This window comes from Triturus cristatus, chromosome 4_1 (genome assembly GCF_964204655.1).
Source record: "Triturus cristatus chromosome 4_1, aTriCri1.1, whole genome shotgun sequence".
NCBI classification, from domain to species: Eukaryota; Metazoa; Chordata; class Amphibia; order Caudata; family Salamandridae; genus Triturus; species Triturus cristatus.
In genome coordinates, this window is record NC_140585.1 from 1,013,359,142 (window position 1) to 1,013,378,180 (window position 19,039).

The following is a 19,039-nucleotide window of genomic DNA, read 5'->3' on the forward strand; positions in this document are numbered from 1 at the left end:
CTGGACAAATCGGAATCATATGCCAGTATATCAACAGTTTAGAAGGGGCGCATGCACAATAGGTATATGTAGAGGGACCACAAAGATGCTACAGATGGAACGAGGAGGGGGGCGCTATAAGACGCACAGTAATGATTATATTGATACCGAAACAATTGTGTCCGCATGTCATGTGAAAGTAATGCAAAATGTTTAATAAAAAGATTATTAAAAAAAAAAAATGTTCTGCCAGCCAGTAAGAGTGGCTCAGAGTCACACTCTGCCTTGTTACACTCATGATGGCAAAATAAATGCTGCAGTCCATAAGAAACACTTTAACTTACAGGCCCTAGGTACCTCTGGTACCATGCATTGGGTACTTATAAGTAAACTATTGTGGATGAGCCAATCAACAAATACCTTTTAAGGGTCAGAGAACAGGTACTAAGGTCTATTTAGGAGGCTGCAGTGCACCTTCAGAGTAAAAACAACAGCAGCATCAGTCCAAAAACTTGGGGATTGTCATGCAAAACAAGGCATTTCCTTAGAGGGTAATATTACATTGAAAGCTTTTTTGTACAAGGCTCAACTAAACAATCTTTTTCCTATGTGCCCACTAGCTGCTTAAGCTGGTGTGTTGAGTATGGACCATAAGTCCACTTTAAAAAGCTATAAAGGCTAAAGCATTCTTGTGGAGTGTATAGCAAGGCTGGAACTGAAACTACGAAACTAAGGAACAGCACATGCAACAAAAACACTGGCAAAATCAATAAGACTCAACTTTGGGACAAATTGGCTTAACAAATGCCTTTTATTCATGCTGTACAGCATCGTCAAGATGCTCTTTAGCATGGCGAAAAGCAAAAAAAAAAAAAGGTGCAATAACCCAACTATGCCACATTATTTTTCAGTAATGCATATGCTCTGTTACACAAGTGTGCCTACTAAATGATGCAGGCACTATTTTTGTTTATTTACAAATCCGAGATAAATCAAAAAGAAATAGTAGTAGAGCAAACAGGCAGGCAGCACTTTTCTGGCTGGTCCCCCTCAAAATGAAAAATAAATACATTTAAAAAAGACCATAGGTGGAGACAGGGGGTAAGGGGAAGCAAGAGGGAGGGGGCTGGAGAGGGAGAGGGAGAAAGCAGCACTCGAAGGAGAAGCACAGGGGCAAGAACACAATAAGGAGAGAAGCACACGAGGGCAAGCGAAACATGGAGCTGGGTGGAGAGAAGCACAAAGGCGAGAGGTTGCAAAATAGAACACGTTGGAGATGGGGAGAAGAGAACTACACAAAAGAAACAGCTGGAAAACACACACACTCTCATGGAATGCTTAACCAAAAATACAAGCATTGGCAAAGCCAAAAGGTCTCACTTTTGTGAGAACTATTAGCTTTTGTTGGAATGGAATGGGGTAGAGTGGCATTGAGAGGAGAGGAGTGGAGTGGAGAGGCATGGAGTGGATTGACATGGAGTTGAGTGGCACTGAGTGGAGTGGCATTTGGTGGAGGGGAGTTTCATTAGGTGGAGTGAAGTGGGATTGAGTGGAGTGGTATTGAGTGGAGTGGCAGTGAGTGGAGTAGCAGTGAGTGAAGTGGATTTGAGTGGCATTGAGTTGAGTGGCATCAAGTGTAGTGATGTTAAGTGGCATTGAGTGAAGGAGAATAGATGGGAGGGGAGAGGAGAGGAGTGCATGGAGTGGCTTGGTGAGGAGCGACGTGGACTGGAGTGGCACTGAATAGAGTGGAGTGGAATGGAGTGGAGTGAAGTGGAGTGCAATTGAGTGTAAAGGCATTGAATGGAATGGAATGGCATTGTGTGGTATGAAATGTTGCCTGAGTTGCCACTGAATTGCCCTATAACACTTCAAAGCCTCAAACTACATATATACACTTATAATATGTTATGTTCCCAATTATCTCGACTTATGATCTATGTAAACGTCTGATGCCTTTGATCTGTTGCAGGAGCTTGTTAGTATGTGCAACGCTTCTGTGTTTACAAATAAATGCAGTTTAGATCAGGAGGGGCTAGTGGCCTAGGGAGCCACATATATCTTACTGGTGGGGATAAGGAGATAGGGCCAGGTGGCAAAATTGAAGGAAATATTGCCTGAATCACAGCGCGATAACTAATTACGAAAATCAATATGTGCTTGGTCCATGCTCCTCAGAAAGAAAAGGATGTGACTGAGAAGGCAGCAAAGAGTGATGACGAAGCCAACCAATGGTAAGTGATGGGCAGGCTAAAAGTCCCTTTTTAGAGTATTTTTTTAGAAGCAATAGATGGTCACCAGTGACAGCGTGTGTGCAAGGCCTGCAGGCAAGACCTAATATTGGTAGTGCATTTGCACCAACTACTTTGCAAGTAAGCATTACGGGTGTACCCTCCCTCGCCAAACAATTTTCCAACACAGAACCAGAATGTGCACTTCCTGTGCAAAGTACAGCCCTAAAGCAAACAAGCGCGTTTAAATTGTAGACATCCAAATTTATTTTAGTTTCAATGGGAAAAGAGGAAGTGCTCTCTGTGCATGATTTCATTATTAACCTCAGGTCCTTATTCTTGCACATCTTTTGTACACTGTTTTTTTGATGCTGGTGGTTTTACTTCTTTGTGTGTTCCAACCTCAGGCAACAGTTTTGAGGAATGTCCCTTTATCACATGAAGCCTCCAATGGTAGGTCCTTCTGTATAACGTCATCGCCATATGCCTACTAATGGACTACATATAGTGCGAGACTGTAAACAGATGACAAAGGGCTTCATTGACACTGAAAAAGGACAACGTTAGTGACTCATCATTTAGAAATTGTCTTCATTGGCATTAATGTAGCAGAAGTTCCCCAGGAAAGGAATTCAATTCTTTTTTTTTTTATATCTTTCTGAATTAAAAGTCTTTGCAGTTAACATTTGTGAAATAAAACCAAGAATACTAAAATAATGTATTAAGCCACAGTCTTTTGTTTTTATTTCCTATTGGCAACAAGTAGTATGAATGAAGTACATTTAGGTTCCCTTCAGTGTATAGGTACATTTTTGTCATTTTTAGTTTGCTTATTTCTCCATGAAGTCTCGTATTCATACAGAGATATGTGCCATTTTAAGATGGTCAACAAAGGAATCTATAGTTGGAAATGGCAAGAAACTTTCAAGGAGGCTTTATTTAATGTGCCTATTTAAGAGTGCATTTATGATTCCTCTATTTATTTCTGAGTTGCATACATTGTTACCTTGTTTCTATATTTAATCAGGTTAGATATCATTAGGTATTCTTTAAAAAAATGCATTTATTACAATAAAAAATGCATTATGAGTCTGACTTTTGCTATAGATTATATTTAGGTTTATTCGTTATTTCTAGTTTCCTGTATCACTTTATTGCAGTATTCAAAAAACAGTGCCATTCCAAGATGGTAATTTGTTTCCCGGGACTCTGAGGAGAGGAAAAGGTGGTGGCTGTACTCACAATGTCCTTCTTTTGTCTTCATGTTTGGTGACTCAGGGCTCTGTGGGTCTTTGCCTCACTAGCTCTCCTCTTGCCATGATGTAAGGGTTGCATAAAACCCTGCGAATGAACCAGCTTTGACTCAGTCTCAGCTCTATCACCCAGGAGCGATTCAGCCACTTATATCATACCGGATAAAGGAGATGTAGCCAGGTGGCACAGTGAAAGAAATAGTACCTCAATGCCAGCGTTATCAGCAGATGAACCCTGAATCAATTTGTGCTTGCTCCATGCACCACAGAAAGAAAAGGAAGTGATGCCAGGCAAGGACTGTCCAATTAGGAGGCCGCAAAGAAGAATGACGATGAAGCCAACCAATGTTAAGTCATTATTTTAAAGGTGTATGTTTTAGACACAATAGATCGTTGCCAAGTGACTGCGTATGCGCGCCGCCAACAGGTAAGACCTAAAAATGTAACTGCCTAAAAGTAAATAGGGGAAGAACATAAGTAAAGAAGCTATGTTCTGGTGCAGGGGCAACCACAGAAGTGGAAGGAAAGTTCACACAAAGCAACAAATATAAAGCTATTTAATTAGAGTGAGAAAGCCAACCAATGATATGCAAAGGGTTGGTTCTCCGTCCACTGTAAGTTCACAATAGGTCTTTTGCTACCAGACAGCTTGCGGTGTCTGGTAGGCTCCACTTAGTGAAGATCACCCACCATGTGGTATAAAACATGAGATCTCTTACTTATGTACAATTCTTGTCATTTAGGAAATATAATCTATAAGACAACAACTGTCAGTCACCATGTACCCACAAAGATCTGCAAATAGGTATTATTAGGACACATGCCCAAAACCAATATTTTCTATGCTCTGTAAACAAGGGGCGGCCAAACTGATTCTGCTATGCATCCAAACCACAGATAAAACCGGGACATATTTGAATAAAGTAGCTCGGTCATGTGATCACTTCCCGAGCATAGAAGGATACCGATAAAGACTGTGGCGGCCATCTTAGGGATCATAAGGTGGCATCAGAGTTGTTTTGTTGATGTACTGCTGCATATAATAATATATTTGTACTGTAATTGTGTGCAATGGCTATGATGTTTTAATGATGCAATCTTTATAAATATATTCATTCTTGCAACAATACGTCATTGGCACTGTACACGAGTGACTTATTGCTGTTATTGGATCATATTTATGGCCAGCATAAGATTGGGTTGACTATAGATAAGTCCTCCAGTGACATATTTTGTTTGTAGATTACATTACTCAGTTCCTTGGGGGAATACTGGGATGCCCTGTCTTAAAACTCATACATTTAGAAAGTGGGAATTTCTCTGCTCTTACTGCTTTGTGTGCCGGCAGCCTGTCTCCAATACACGTCTGGGATGGGTGACTGCTTCGCTTTGACATCCACAAACACAGGATGGTTAGGAGTGTCTGAGCACTCATCTGCAGTCTGGTAGCCCTTCTTGGGCAGCAAGGGAGGGAAGAGCTAACACTTGCAACTGAATAAGTAGTGTCTTTTCCCCACACAAAGGTATGCTTACTCTCTACTGATAGTCTGAAGCCAGGGCTGGAAAGAAAGTCAACAATCAATCCTGTGGGTGGGTGCGATGAGTTGGCACCCACCTGTGTAGTTTATGAGACTTCCTCAACAACTCTAGAAACAGGAAATCCAAAGACTTCTAAAACCAGAAATGACATAAAATAAAAGGAGAATGTCAGGGGAAAACGCTCAGATGAACTAGGTCTCAACATAAATAATTAAAAATATGGATGGCAGAATGTGTAATTGCAATCTCTGTTACTCCAGATAAACACTGCTGTCAACCACAAAAGCATCAAGGACTGACTGACCCATCAGCCAGTGTTCCAGAATATGTTCACGATGATGGCGCTAAACATGGAGAGTCCCAAAATGGAAGAAAGCCCACGGAAACAGGGATCATTTTAGAACTTTACACATCACCCCTTTTCTCCCCCCACCCCCATGATGCCACTTTCCCCCCTCCCCATTTATTTTCACAATCACAAGATCATACAGAAATACCTCTGGTATCTCTCAAGAGCAGTAAAGAGAGCTATGCTGCATCTTATCTTCTACCTTTTATTACTTTCTAATATGTAGCTTTACTGCTGTAACAGAAGGGCTGTGGAGCACTTTTCAGTGAATACTTTTCATGTGTTTCTTGCATTGCCCATGACCATGAATTACATAAATCTTCCTACCAACCGAACATTTACTCCCCATTTACAAATATGGTGCTGTTGCTGATGTCTCTAAAATATACATTAATAAACTTACTAAGCATTTGCTGGGATATTCAGCAGTCACATGACTCGCAATTGAACTTGGAAAGCACTATAAGAGAAAGGGTTTTTTGAATAATTAAAATTACAAATACATGTGTTTGAAATATCACATTAAACAAATGCATTTGACAAAATAATCTATTTAGACTGCAAAAGCTAAATTGCTCGGATTATTATGGAAAGATTCACATTGTCATAAACCACAGTACACATACAGTGATTAATAAGCCAAGAAAAAAGACTATATATATTCACAAGGATACTGTTCTTTCTTTTATGTCCCTTTGGAAACAACTGAAGAGACTTCAAACATTGATATATGCATGCTTGCCAACAGCAGAGCACTCAAAATGCATATGAAAGTAAATGAAACCATTGATTACTGGTAAACTTCATTATCCTGAATAAGGTCCTCCTTGTCCCAGTCAGTACCTTAGTGAGGGTGGCCCCGCCTCCAGACAAGCACATAGCATGCAGTGTTTCTTTAGTGTCAATGATGACACCCTGTAAAGTCTCGTCCCTCCCTCTCAATCTTCTGTACATAACAAGAACAATAATGTACTTGCAAAACTTAATGGGAGAGAGGTGAGAGGCCTTGAATGATGGGGCAAGGAGGGACTTACTTGAGCCAATAAGGTTTACCAGTAAGTAATGATGTCATTACCCCTTCATAGGACCTTCTTGTCCCAGCCATTACCTCTGTGAGGAGGCCCATTGCGAATCAGGTCCTAAAATTCCGACCGTCTGACATTGCTTGTATGTAGCAAGTACACTAGCAAAGTTCTTTTACTATCAAGTGATAAAGGCATTCCTTTCTGATCATCCTCTTGGATAACAGGAAGGACTTGTGCCAAATGGAATTTGTGTTGATTTTAGGAATGAATTGAGGATCTGTCTGTAAGATAATCTTATCTGGGAGAATTTTCAAATAAGGACATAAAATAACTAGTGATCACACTTCCCCCAACAGTCAAGCTGATGTGATTGCTAATACAAACCCAGTTTTGGCTGATAACCAATTCATTTTCGCCTTTTCCAGAGGTTCAAATGGGTGTTCCTGGAGGCCCCTTCACACCCTAGACAAGTTCCAAGATTGTAGGGTTTCCTGGGCTACCAGTTTTCCCAAATAAAAACTCTTTAGCAGGCTATTTACTGAAGGAGACAGGTTAGTTAAATCATAATTGTCCCCTCCGTCTGAGGAGAAAGTGCCCAAATAGGGCCGATTTTGAAACTCAAGCTGAAATTCTTAAAGAGTAATTAAGCAATATAGGTTATCCTAAGAAAATAATTAAACAGTCTTATAAAAGAGCAAATTACTTCAATAGCGAGCTTCTCTGCGTGACTAATTTTTCAAACATCAGTAACAAAATAAAGAATTTGATCAAAAGAAATTGGTCATTACTGTTAAAGAAAGATAATGAAATAATAGAGAAACCACTTTTTTCTTTCCGTAGAAACAAAACGATTAGAAATTGTGTAGTACATATATATAGAGAACCTAAACTACTTCAACAGAGAAGTATTGAGGATAACAAAAAAGTAGTTGTTAACTATCCATGCAGTACTTGTACTAACTGTAGCTCTATCATACAAGAAAAGCTAATTGTAATTGTTGGTATTAAACATTCCTTCAATACAATGTTGAATTGCAGGACAAAAAATGTCACAGATTTGATCATATGTCCCTGCAATAAAGGGTATGTGGGAGAGACATCTAGAGAAGTATGCATGCGCCTCAATGAACATAGATCATCAATACGAAAAGGCAAAATAAATGCCCCTCTAGTGTATTCACTTGATGCTTGGACCTTAGACTTTAGTATGACTCCTTAGGAAGAGGAAAGGCAAAACTTTGAGAAAAATATTGGTGAAACTTGATCTGAGAATAACATTTCATAAACATAAAATTTGTTTCAAGTTTGGTTATTTATAAAGTTATATTTGGATATCTTACAGATCCTAAGGCTGATGACATAAAAAGTGGCTTTAAAAATAGGATAAGACGTATGGGTGAAGTAACTAAGGAGGCCAACGCCATAATCCTAATTCGAGAATAAGACTGCAGCTATAAACAGCCTATGGATCAATGGACTAACATCTATAAATCTGTTGAAATTAAGGGTGAGCAACCATGTATAAATATTAAAATTCGATAATACAATTAGAGAGAAATCATCAAATAGGATCATTTTATCAATATATGTCCTTACAGAAAACAAGGGAGAAAAGAGAGGAAACCCCGACCTATTAGTGAATTGAATTAAAAGGGAGTGAATCACCGTACAAGATTGATACCTACTCTATTGATAAGACAAACTGATAGTAAGTGACTGCCAAGAAAGACTGGGGAGAGAATGCTAGTATAGATGAATGTGGAGTTTGTGAACTTGTTACATTGAGAAAATATTGGTTGTGAATAGTTTAGGAGTTTATTGACTGACGATTATTTGGGCATTAAATAGGAGTGGTTGTCATAGATAAATACAAATGGAGTATTAGAGAGTGAAATATGTTTGCAAGATCTATAGCTTGTTTTTTGGTGGACATAAGAGGTCCTCCTTTATTGAATATATATGTATTCATTGTTTTTATCTATAGAATTAACAACACTGCTTTTAAACCAAAGTTTGCCCTGAAGAAGGTAGTGTCAACCAGTCTATGTCCACTGAAACGTCGTGTCAACAATTTGTTTTTATTGTATTGTTTTTTATTCAAAATTAGATGTATTCTTTTACTTCATGGCACAGACGTACACAAGTGAGGGGGGGTGGAACGGGAGGGGGGGAGTTGGGGTAAGTTTCAAGTACTAAATACTGCATAGACATTATTTATAGCGGGGGCGGATACCCCGGCAGGCCTTGTAACACTTATCCTAGGATACTGAAGAATGTAACTATACAGCGATGGAATTCTACCACACACGAAGTAGGGTGTGATATGTACAGAATACGGCTGCTACAAATGTATACTATAATGTCTTTGTACCGTGAAATCTCGAAAATCAATAAAAAGTTTAAAAAAAAAAATAAAAAAAAAGATGTATTCTTTTACTTGGGAGACTTATTGCTAGATGTACCATTTAAATATGGTTGTCCATTATTATTTATACTGTATTGTACAAAAGGGGATGTGGTTCCTTGCCTATAATGAAACATTAAATATGTGCAAAATACAATTGAAGTGTAGATAAAGGACTACTACCTATAGGAGTGGATAATCCAGTATAACATTGTCTGTGGTCTCTTTTTTATAAAGATCTTATGAATTGTTTATGAATTGTTTTAATTTTTAACTATTTTTATCGTTGTGTACAAAACTATTTTTCAATAAAGGAGGAGACATTTTTTACTAAAAATAAGGCTTATAGTTTGGATGCATTGTATGTAAGTGTGTGAGGAGTATGATGTGGAGGCAGTAAGTAAAAAATTCAAAATAACACGGGGAGCAATATTTTGTTATCGGATACTTTAACCCAGTTCCCTTTGTTCATGAAGGGTTGCTCTCAAGTTTTTTTAAACTCTGCAATCATGTATGACAGGGAATGTCTGAGGATCCGTAGAACAGTTAACAATCATTGCAAAGTACATCTGTATTTTATGCCGACAGTGTGTTTATGCCCAGACAACAAAATGGATGGGTTGAGGCATACTAGGATCTTGCAGAACGCTGCTGGCAGGCCAGGCATCCTAGCAATGTAACTCTGGTGCCAAGTTGGAAGTTAAGGAGGGAACTCAGGATACTAGGCGGAAGCAGCAGCTGGATGAGTCATGAACAGGACGAGCTACAGGACAGTACGTTCTTATATGGCTAGGCACTGTAGTTTAGAACCCTAACGCTTCTATTGCTGTAAAACCATAAGTAATCCAACTTCAAATAATGAACGCAGCAATGTTCCTGTTTGTGGAATATGTGGTAGTTTGAGTTATTGTGACAAATTTGCACCTATCAAATGCTATGCTTTAAAAAAAAACAGCACCTGTATACCTTACTAACAGAATCATATCTTTCAAAAAGGATACCCTGATAATGAAAACTTGTATATGACTCCCTGTGCAAACAACCCCTTTGAAGCAGCATGCTTGTGTAGCCTTACTGACGAGTTCACATTCTCAGCACAACAAAGTAGAAAAACCATGAGCTAGTGGCATTGAAACTATACCTTGCCGCAACATTAAACACAACGCCACATTAACACCACGGTCACCGACCAGAACAAGAAACAGATTTTTAGCCCATACTTAAAATCCTAACAACTAAACTACAAGTCCCAGAATGCAGTGTAGTTGTTGGATAACTGTGCAAGATATGATACAAGGTCACTTGGCAGCTATGCTCACCCGAGGTACCACAGCAAGCAAGAACTCACCTGAGGTCAGTACGACAGTTAATTTCAGAGGCATGTTTAGAGGCACTGGGGGTGTAGTTAGAGACACAAGGAGCGAGGTGACTCGTCAGAGGAAACAACAAGCAAGTGGCAGAGCTGGAATTTTGGCCCTAATGTGTTTGGGTTTGAACAAAACCATTTTGGCGACTTTGCGACCTATTTGTCTTGGCTTATTTAGTTCATTCAATATTTATTGTATTGTCAACCTTTTTTGTCCCTCCCTCCCAAGGCTGCATTTTGTAACAGAAAAAATTATTAAAAATACAACATATCAAGCAAAAGTGTTTTTTTTGGGATCAATTTCACAGGGGAGTGAATGAAGGAGAGGAGAGGAAAAACAGGTTTATTGAAATGACCGTTTTAAAGAAAAACGAAAAACAAAAGTAGCACTTCAGTAGCAAACCCAAGTGGTGCTAATGTGTTTGGATGTGAATAAAACCAATCGGGCACATTGCGACCACTCTGTCTTGCTTTATTTAGTTAATTGGCGACTTCAAGAAAAGTGAACTTTTTTTCTTTTCGTTCCGAAGCTGCACTTAGGGAAAGGAAAATGTCAGAAACAGATGACACTACACAGACCTAAAAAAAGACAAATAGGGCAACAGAAAGGTGAAAAAGCAGGAGAACCAGACGATAAGGAAACAAGCGTTTGGCTTTTCTAATCGTCTGGGTGTGGAAAACAGGAGGGGAGGAAGGGAGGATCAGTGCAAGTCCACTGCATACATCTGATATTTATACAAAGCGCTTAGCATTCCAACACAAGTGACATTAAACAGATGTGCGTTTAGCTCAAAGTCTCAGAAGGAAACTAGTTACTTTGCCTAGATATTTCTCCAGAGAGATGATCCATCCTTTCAGATCCTTCACTTCGAAAGAATAACAAGGAGGGGGCAAGCTGCTATGAGTGAGGAGGTGGGGGATGGTGTTAAACAGGGTCAGGCTGGAGCCCAGTGAGTGATTGGAAGGGAGGGGTAGGGGGATGGAGAGCAGAGAAAGTTGGGCGGAGTAGCGGGTTGAAAATACAGGCCAGTAAAAGCAGAATCAGTGTGGCGCTCGTGAAAGGGCGCTGCGCTGATCAACAGAGCTCATACCTGCGGTTCTAACCAGAGACCAGAGGCAATCCACGGCCGGGGCAGCTGCGAGGAGCAGGCACCGACAGCAGGGCCCCCTGCTCTGAGGCAGGCTGTAGCATAAGCTGTCTTCTACATCTGCCTTGCTCCGCTGCTCTGCTGGAGCCTGCTGACTGATTGAGAGGGGGAGCAGAAAAAGTGGGATGTAGGAGCCGGGAAATAGACCACAAAGAAAGTGAAACCAGAGCAGCGCTCGTGAAATAGGCGCAGAGCTGAAAAAGTATGCTTCATTCACCACTAAATGAAAAAAGGCGCACTGGAATGGGTACCTGCTTGTACCCCAGGAGGACCAAAGAATGCATACTGATACAGGAGCACTCTAGCTGGTCCCTGCTTGTGTCCTGGGGACACTGTAAAGTGCATACTCAATCGGAGTGAAGCAATGCACAAAGACACGCTAAAATCACCGGGTCTCGAAAGTGCTGAACCCTGCGCTGTAGGGCAGCGTGCTGATCAAATAAACGCCACCATTGTGAAACATGAAAGCACAGTGACAAGATTTACAGGCCTGTTTTCACTTGACTTGGAATCAAAAGGCAGGGGGAGCAGCTGTGCATAAGGAGAGCCTTCCCATACCACTGTGCTGAAGCAGAAGAAAAAGCAAGGGATTTGGAGGCACGTCAGGGGAATCAGCAGTAACACAACTGTGGCGTTAAGCGGGGTGGGAGGAAGAATGCTATATTTAAATGTAAGCAGCAAGGGCACTGAAGCTGAAGACAGACAAACAGAAATGGAGCAGGAAACCAAGAAAAGAATAGTCCCCCAGAGAACAGATAAAGAACCAGAGCGGAATGAGACAGTTCTAAGCCCCTGCTAAGCGGGAGGAACATAAGAGAGAAAGGAGGGACAAAGAGGCAGGTCTGACCACCTTTTTAAAGGAAACTGGCATAGACAAATGAAAAGCAATGGCAAAAAAGGGGATGTACTTGATGCCCATTGACTGATCACAGCAGGTCTCGAAAAGACAGCGCATGCACTGCCTAGCTCGACCTAAAAAACAGGGGTTCAGCTCTGCACGGGCGAGTGTGCTTGATCATGATACAGCCCCTGACCTAGCTCATATGAGATGAACTCAATTTGCATTCAAGCAATCATAGTCCAGAAGCCAAACAAAATGTGCCATACAGTACTATACATATATAATAAAACATCACATGACAAGAAACTTAAAGACTTAAATCGTTGTTTGCTTACAGCCACTAGGATCCAGAAGAAAGTCACAGAGAGATACGGGCTAGGGGTGAACGCATCAATATTCACAGCAATTACACCACCAAACACTGCTGAGATCCCAACAATCACTTGGATGACCTATAGAATATATAATAAAAACACGGGAAAGTACTTAGGATCTTTTATATAGCATGAGTTCATCTAACACATTTAAGAGGACCTTTTAAAAAGGTTTAAAGACTTAACTTACTTGTTTGTTCATTTTCCACACATTCTCGTCACATTACTCTCGCCATATATAACTTTATGTATGTATAAATATAAAATAGTTATCCTAAGTATTTGTACAGCCAGAGTCGAAACAACATCAATGAGCAAACAATTTCTCTCATCAGTTTAACATTTTCTATTGCTTCCCTTAGTATCATTTATTTTCCACACAAGTGGTGCAACTGATTTGCACAAAAAGATATTACAGAAAGAGGCAAAAGGAGGTAATTACAGATTGCATGGGAGCTAGGTAAACATACCATGTAAAATGTCTATAAATTAAGAAAATATTCACATGTAACTGATAATAAGAGAAATAGAGAAAACAAATAAATATACTTAAAAAAGCAAAGCCAAAACGTCTAGCCTTTTTTATTGATAGTAGACACGTCTCTCACATGTCGACAGCACCTTTTCTCTTACACACAAACACTATCAATCACACAATGCTCACACAGTGTAGTGAAGACAGGGTTTAGCTTGCACACATTGCTATGTTAGCATAAGCGTATTAGAAGTTTAAACGCCATTTTGCCACTTGGCCGCTTTTGCACACGACACTACATGTAACTGTTATTGTGAATTAAACTGCTTGCTTTTCTTCACATGTGAACGGTCTGTTTTTCACATCCCTAGACTTACACCGCGACCTTAGTCTGTACACTGTGTGCAGAAGTCTTCAAGGTCATAATGACAATGTATGCCGTTGATTCAGGTTGATCGGCCCACGCTCTAGACACAACTTGCACACAGCTGCAAATATCTGAAACTCGGGTGCCTTTAATATTGCATTGCATGCATGATGCGGGCACTTGGAGAAAAACTTTCCATCTACAGAGAGTGTTGCTGATCGTGTGATGTGATTCACCTAAGCTGATCTTGGAGGTATGGGGTTCCACGATGTTGGTAGCAATCGTAGGAGTGTTGATGCTGGTGATAGTGATGGTTTTGGTGAAACTGTTAGTGGTGGTGTTAGTATTCTTGATAGTGGTGGTGGTGAAAATGGTGGTAGTGTTATGTTATGTTATGTTAGTTAGTTTATATAGCGCTCAACTCACCCTGGGGCATCTCGGTCCTGACTAGCAGACTTGAAATCCTGGACGGGAAAAACAATGGAGCAGACTAAGTAAGAGTTCAGAACAAAAAGGCTTTCAGCTGTTTCCTAAAAAGTTCATACTTGGGAATTGATCGCAAAGTCTGGGGAAGCTGGTTCCAATATTTTGGGGCAAGATATGAGAAAGCTCTGCCACCCGTCCGAGTAAGACGGAATCGAGGGACCTGAAGAAGGCCCCGCAGGCTAGATCTAAGACTCCTGGATGGACAGTATTTGAAGAGTTTTGTTTGCAAATAGAGGGGGCCTCTGTTGTTCAGAGCGTTATAGGTGAAGCAACATATCTTGAAAAAGGATCTCTTTTTCACAGATAGCCAGTGTAGTTCTCTGAGCAGCGGAAGCGAGGGGGAGCCTGCCGGTTGATTGAAGATCATTCTCGCTGCCGTATTCTGAACCACCTGCAGCTTAGCTAGGTGGGTCTCCCCTGCTTTTGCCAGCAGTGCATTACCGTAATCCAAACGGCTAGTTACCATAGCCTGCACTAATGTCCTACGATGACAGGCAGGCATATATGGAAGTATATTCCGCAGAAGCCGGAGGCTGTAGTAGCATGAGGTGGTCGTGGCCGCAATATGGTCCTTCATGGATCAATTTTTATACCCAGGTTTTTTACTGAGAGTTTGGGCGTGGGAGCAGAGCCCAATTGAACAGGCCACCAATCTTCGGACCAAAGATCAGTTGCTTTTCCCAACAACATGATCTCTGTTTTAACTGGATTCAGTTGTAAGAAATTACCCGTCATCCAGTCATATATCATCTTCATGCCATATGCAAAACGAGTTTTCTCTTTCTCTGGGTTTTCTCCAATAGTGAACATAAGCTGCATATCATCTGCATAAGAGATGATCTCGAAGCCGAACTGTTCAACTATCCTCGCCAAAGGGGCCATGTAAATATTAAAAAGAGTGGGGCTCAAACAGGAGCCCTGCGGAACACCCCTCTTCAAAGGCATTTTGGCCGAGGAATAGGGACCCAATGTGACTGTTTGAGTTCTGTCAGCCAGAAAGTGTTGTAGCCACTTCAGGGCAGTTCCTTTGATACCACAAGTGACTAGTGTCTCCGCCAGCTTTACATGGTATCAAAAGCTGCGGAGAGATCTAAGAGGATCAGTATCGCTGATCCCCCTGAATATACTGTCTGTTTGTGCGAGTCTGTCGATGCTAGTACAGCGGTTTCCGTACTGAAACCTTGCCGAAAGCCCGATTGCTATGGATCCAAGATTCCATTTTGTTCCAAGTAGAAGCAAAGTTGACTATTTATAATACTTTCCAACAATTTTCCCGAGAGGTAGTAGGGAAATAGGCCGGTAATTTGAAAGGATTGATGGATCCGCCGTAGGCTTCTTCAGTATAGGGCGGACCAATGCCTCCTTCCATGCAATGGGAATGGTGCCCGTTTTTATAGAGCAATTGAAGATGTCACTGATTGCAGGAGCACAGCTTATAGCTAAAAGGGCCATAATTTTTGGAGGACACAAATCATTAGGTGACCCAAATTTTGCTTTGGAGAGGCCTTTAGAGACCTCTTCAATAGTGGTCAGTTCAAAGTGCTCCAGGGAACTAATAATTATCTCGTACCCGTCTTCCCTTTTGGACATAGAATCCATGGTTGGAGAGACTACCAGAGGAAAGTTATCATAAATTCTGGATATCTTGTCCTGAAAATAGGATGCCAGGGAGAGGCATAGGTCCTGAGACTCTATGAGTGCCTGAGTACAAGCTTTAGGAGAGGAGAAATCTTTGACTATGGAGAACAAGGTTTTCGAGGAATTTCTGGCTTGTTCTATCTGCTTAATGATGAAGGTACGTCTCGCTGCTTTTAGATTTAAATGATATGTGGCCAGAGACTGTCTATACAGTAGTCTATTTTGATGGGCCTTACTTGCCCGCCAAGTTCTTTCGAGGCGCCTGCATTTGGCTTTTTCCATCTTAAGCTTCTGTGTATAACACGGAGTCGAGATTCGTCATGTAGCAGTACTCTGTTTTTTGGCTATGATTTAATCAAAGGCAGATTGTAAAGCCACATTAAAAGCCTCCAATTTTTCGGAAGCCTTGGATAGATTATTTTCTGAGTCCAGGGAGAAAGCCTTATTAAAGGATTCTAGTGTGAGATTACGCCAAGACCTATATTGTCCTGATGATTTTCTTTTGTACGGTTCCCCCTTTTTTTCCACGTCTGATGGAAAGTAAAAGTGATCAATGAATGGTCAGTCCAAGTCAGGGGATCATTGAGGTCGCAGCTCAGTTGGTCATAGTTGGTAAACACTAGATCTAATAAGTGACCAGCTCGATGAGTAGAGCAGACCACTCGTTGTGTGAGACCTATTGATTTCAGAGAGGAAAAGAGTTTGTCTCCAGATTAGAGATATTTTCTCCATGAAAGTTAAAATCCCCTAGTAAAAGAAACTTGTTTGCCGCAAGCACATACAGCGCTATATATTCGACCAGCAGGTCAGTAAAATTGGCTTTAGATCCTGGGGGCCGATAAAGTAAGGCACCATGCCAGCAATCTGTAGGAGATATAATAACCTTAAAAATTGTGTGCTTAAAAATTTAGTGTTGTTGATGGAGGTAGCATTAGCAGTGTTGATAGTGGTGGAAGTGGTGGTAATTGTAGTCAGAGTGGTAATGATGGTGGAGTTGCAGGTAATGGCAGTGGTAATGATAGTAATGGTGGTGGTAATGTTTTGTTAGTTGTATTGGTGAGGCTGGTGGTAATAGTGGCTGTGTTAATGATGGTGATGCAGTAGTTGTGTTGGTGGTGGTGGTGGTGGTAATCATAAAAGATGATGGTAAGGGTGGAGTTAGTGACAGTGGTGTTTATTCCAGTGGTAATGGTGGCAGTTTTAATGGTGTTGATGGTATTTAGGGTGGTTATGGTGATGCTGGAAATAGTGAAAATGGTTGTGGTAACAGTGCTGATGACAATGGTGGTGGTAGTCAATATATAAAACAAGGTGCAATGCTACATGGTAAAAGGAGGACAGAGTAGAGCAGTAGTTGGGTTCACTCTAAGTAAGTAAGTCCTTATAAGGAGAGCAGGGTAGAGCAGGACCAAGGATCACCTTGAGCAGTGAAGAGCTCAGAAGGTGAACAGGGAGAACAGAAGTTCACATATTGACTCAAACTCATTTGCCCGTCTGCAGGTGTACCTTTCTGGTAAGGGGCAGGACAATAAGCCAGCAAAATGTCATCACACATGCTGGACAAACCAAACAATAAATGGCTATCCTGTGAGCTGATACTATATTTTACTGACTTTTCTTGTAAGCCACTGACTAAAGGAGGATGAACCAGTCTCCCACACTATGTATAATTTTCTGTGGCCTGAATACAAATATGAATGATGCTCTAACAGAGTAATAGCCGAAGGAAGCTGGTCCATTGCTCCTTTCTGTTTGTAGCATTACTAAGGATGTGAACTAATTTTGATAAACAGGTGAAACAGGTAAATCTGTCTCTAAACCATACCTAAAACAGTATTCTACACAATTAAAGGGACTCATTCCAAGATGAAAGCAACAAGCATGTGTGTTCCAATGTTTTTTGAGTCTGGGTTTTCCTTTGTGCCAATTACATAATAGTGCAAGCACTGGTCATTTGCCTTTTGTGCACAGTTTCCTCCAAATATTATTCCAAGGAAACTGAGTGTGTAAAACTGCGGTTGCACAAATACTGTGCCCAAACGAGCTATAAAAATCAATGTCCACACTTCATTACCCATTATGTGTACCATCGCATGTAAACACATGCATTCAAAAATGCTGTTTAACTGCATTGCTTGAACACATACCGATTAACACATAACACTCTGCCCTGTGGGTTTTGCATTTGCTGGGTACAAGTAGCAACAAATAAATCCTTTCTGTATAAAATGTATGTAGGAGAGAAATAATTGAATGTGAAAAACAGTTGGGTGTTCTTTTCAAACATCAACTGGTCTCCCATGCATTCCAATTGAAGCACTACCTGAAAAGACAGAGGGATGCATCATGTAGCTAATAATTTGAAGTGAGAGGGTGATGCTGCTCTGGATGGAGCCAAGGCACACTCTGGGTTTAGTTTAGAGAATTGTTACCAATACATCAGCAGATAGCTTTACTGACAAGCCAGACTCCAATAAACACAGATTTACTTAGACATGTTTTCTCTTTTCTTACAGTATCCGCAAAGACCGTGTCAGGTTCTCCAATGCCAAGATGGTCTTACCGAATAGGACTTTAAGGTCCGGGCAGGAAAAGTAACTTTTTCTGATATTCTGCTTCTTTCATTTGTTGTTTTCTAAATACATAGAAATGGAAACAGAGACAAGGATATAATGTAAGACATGCCGTGGATGTTATTTGTCAAGCTTCGTCAAGAACTTTTTCATCATGATTAAAAAAAATGCAGTGTACTGGTGCACTAGCAGGGCCAGAATTTTAATGGATTGATATCAGGCGGACATCAGGCTCTGGTCAAGAGTTGCATTTATTATGCCCCTAGAGAACAGAGACAAATATCATGCTTAAAGCAGGGTAGTGTTTTTAGTGGAAAGTAAACAAAGTGACAATGACCCTTTAATGAGATAATATTAAAGTCTTTTTTCACTCAAATCCTGGCTGAGAGTAGGTGTCAAATGAGGTGGGAGTGTAGAGGGGGATGGAACCAAGACTTCAAATAACCCTCAAAATTCCTCCTTCTATTTCTGATAAAAAGAAATTACACTGTGAATACTTTTACACTTTTAGCGGAGCCAGGCTGCCACTAGCATTTTAGCAATCGTGTATTTCTAAAAGGAACAAATGAATATGACTTCAATGTCTGAGTTACTAAATATGTTCAGAGCTGTCAATTTTAAGAGTAAATATGAGAAAATATATTTGTCATTCTGGCGGGAGTGAGGATTGTTTTGGGTTTTATACAAAAAGGGGGTTCTATCACTAAAATATTTGAAGGCCGTTCCCTTAAATGATTAGATGGTAAAAATATCCATTCTGTTACAACAATCTTAAAGGCTTAAGCCTCAGATCCTTAGATCCCTAGATCCCTGGAAGCAAGTGCCTCTGGCAACAAGGAAATAATTTTCCAACTCAGAATGAATTACCACTCATATGTTAGCTTTTAATGCATTAGGAAATTGTGATCCCCAAACATCAAATTATCATTTTCAGTGTATGTTGAGAATTGTAGCATATGATATATATGTAATGTGCTTGCAGGTATTTAGG

General features: G+C 40.5%; 1 protein-coding gene across 1 annotated transcript in view; it reads right to left on the reverse strand.

Moving 5' to 3' along the window:
- The window catches only part of MLC1 (modulator of VRAC current 1), a 306,559-nt gene that overhangs the window by 71,759 nt on the left and 215,761 nt on the right, over window positions 1-19,039 (reverse strand). Inside the window, exons 7-9 of the mRNA XM_085650693.1 lie at window positions 18,039-18,110; window positions 12,471-12,587; window positions 5,755-5,811 (exon numbers count right to left, since the gene is read on the reverse strand). Coding sequence (XP_085506819.1) covers window positions 5,755-5,811; window positions 12,471-12,587; window positions 18,039-18,110 — 246 coding nt within the window. The remainder of the gene's footprint in view (window positions 1-5,754; window positions 5,812-12,470; window positions 12,588-18,038; window positions 18,111-19,039) is intronic.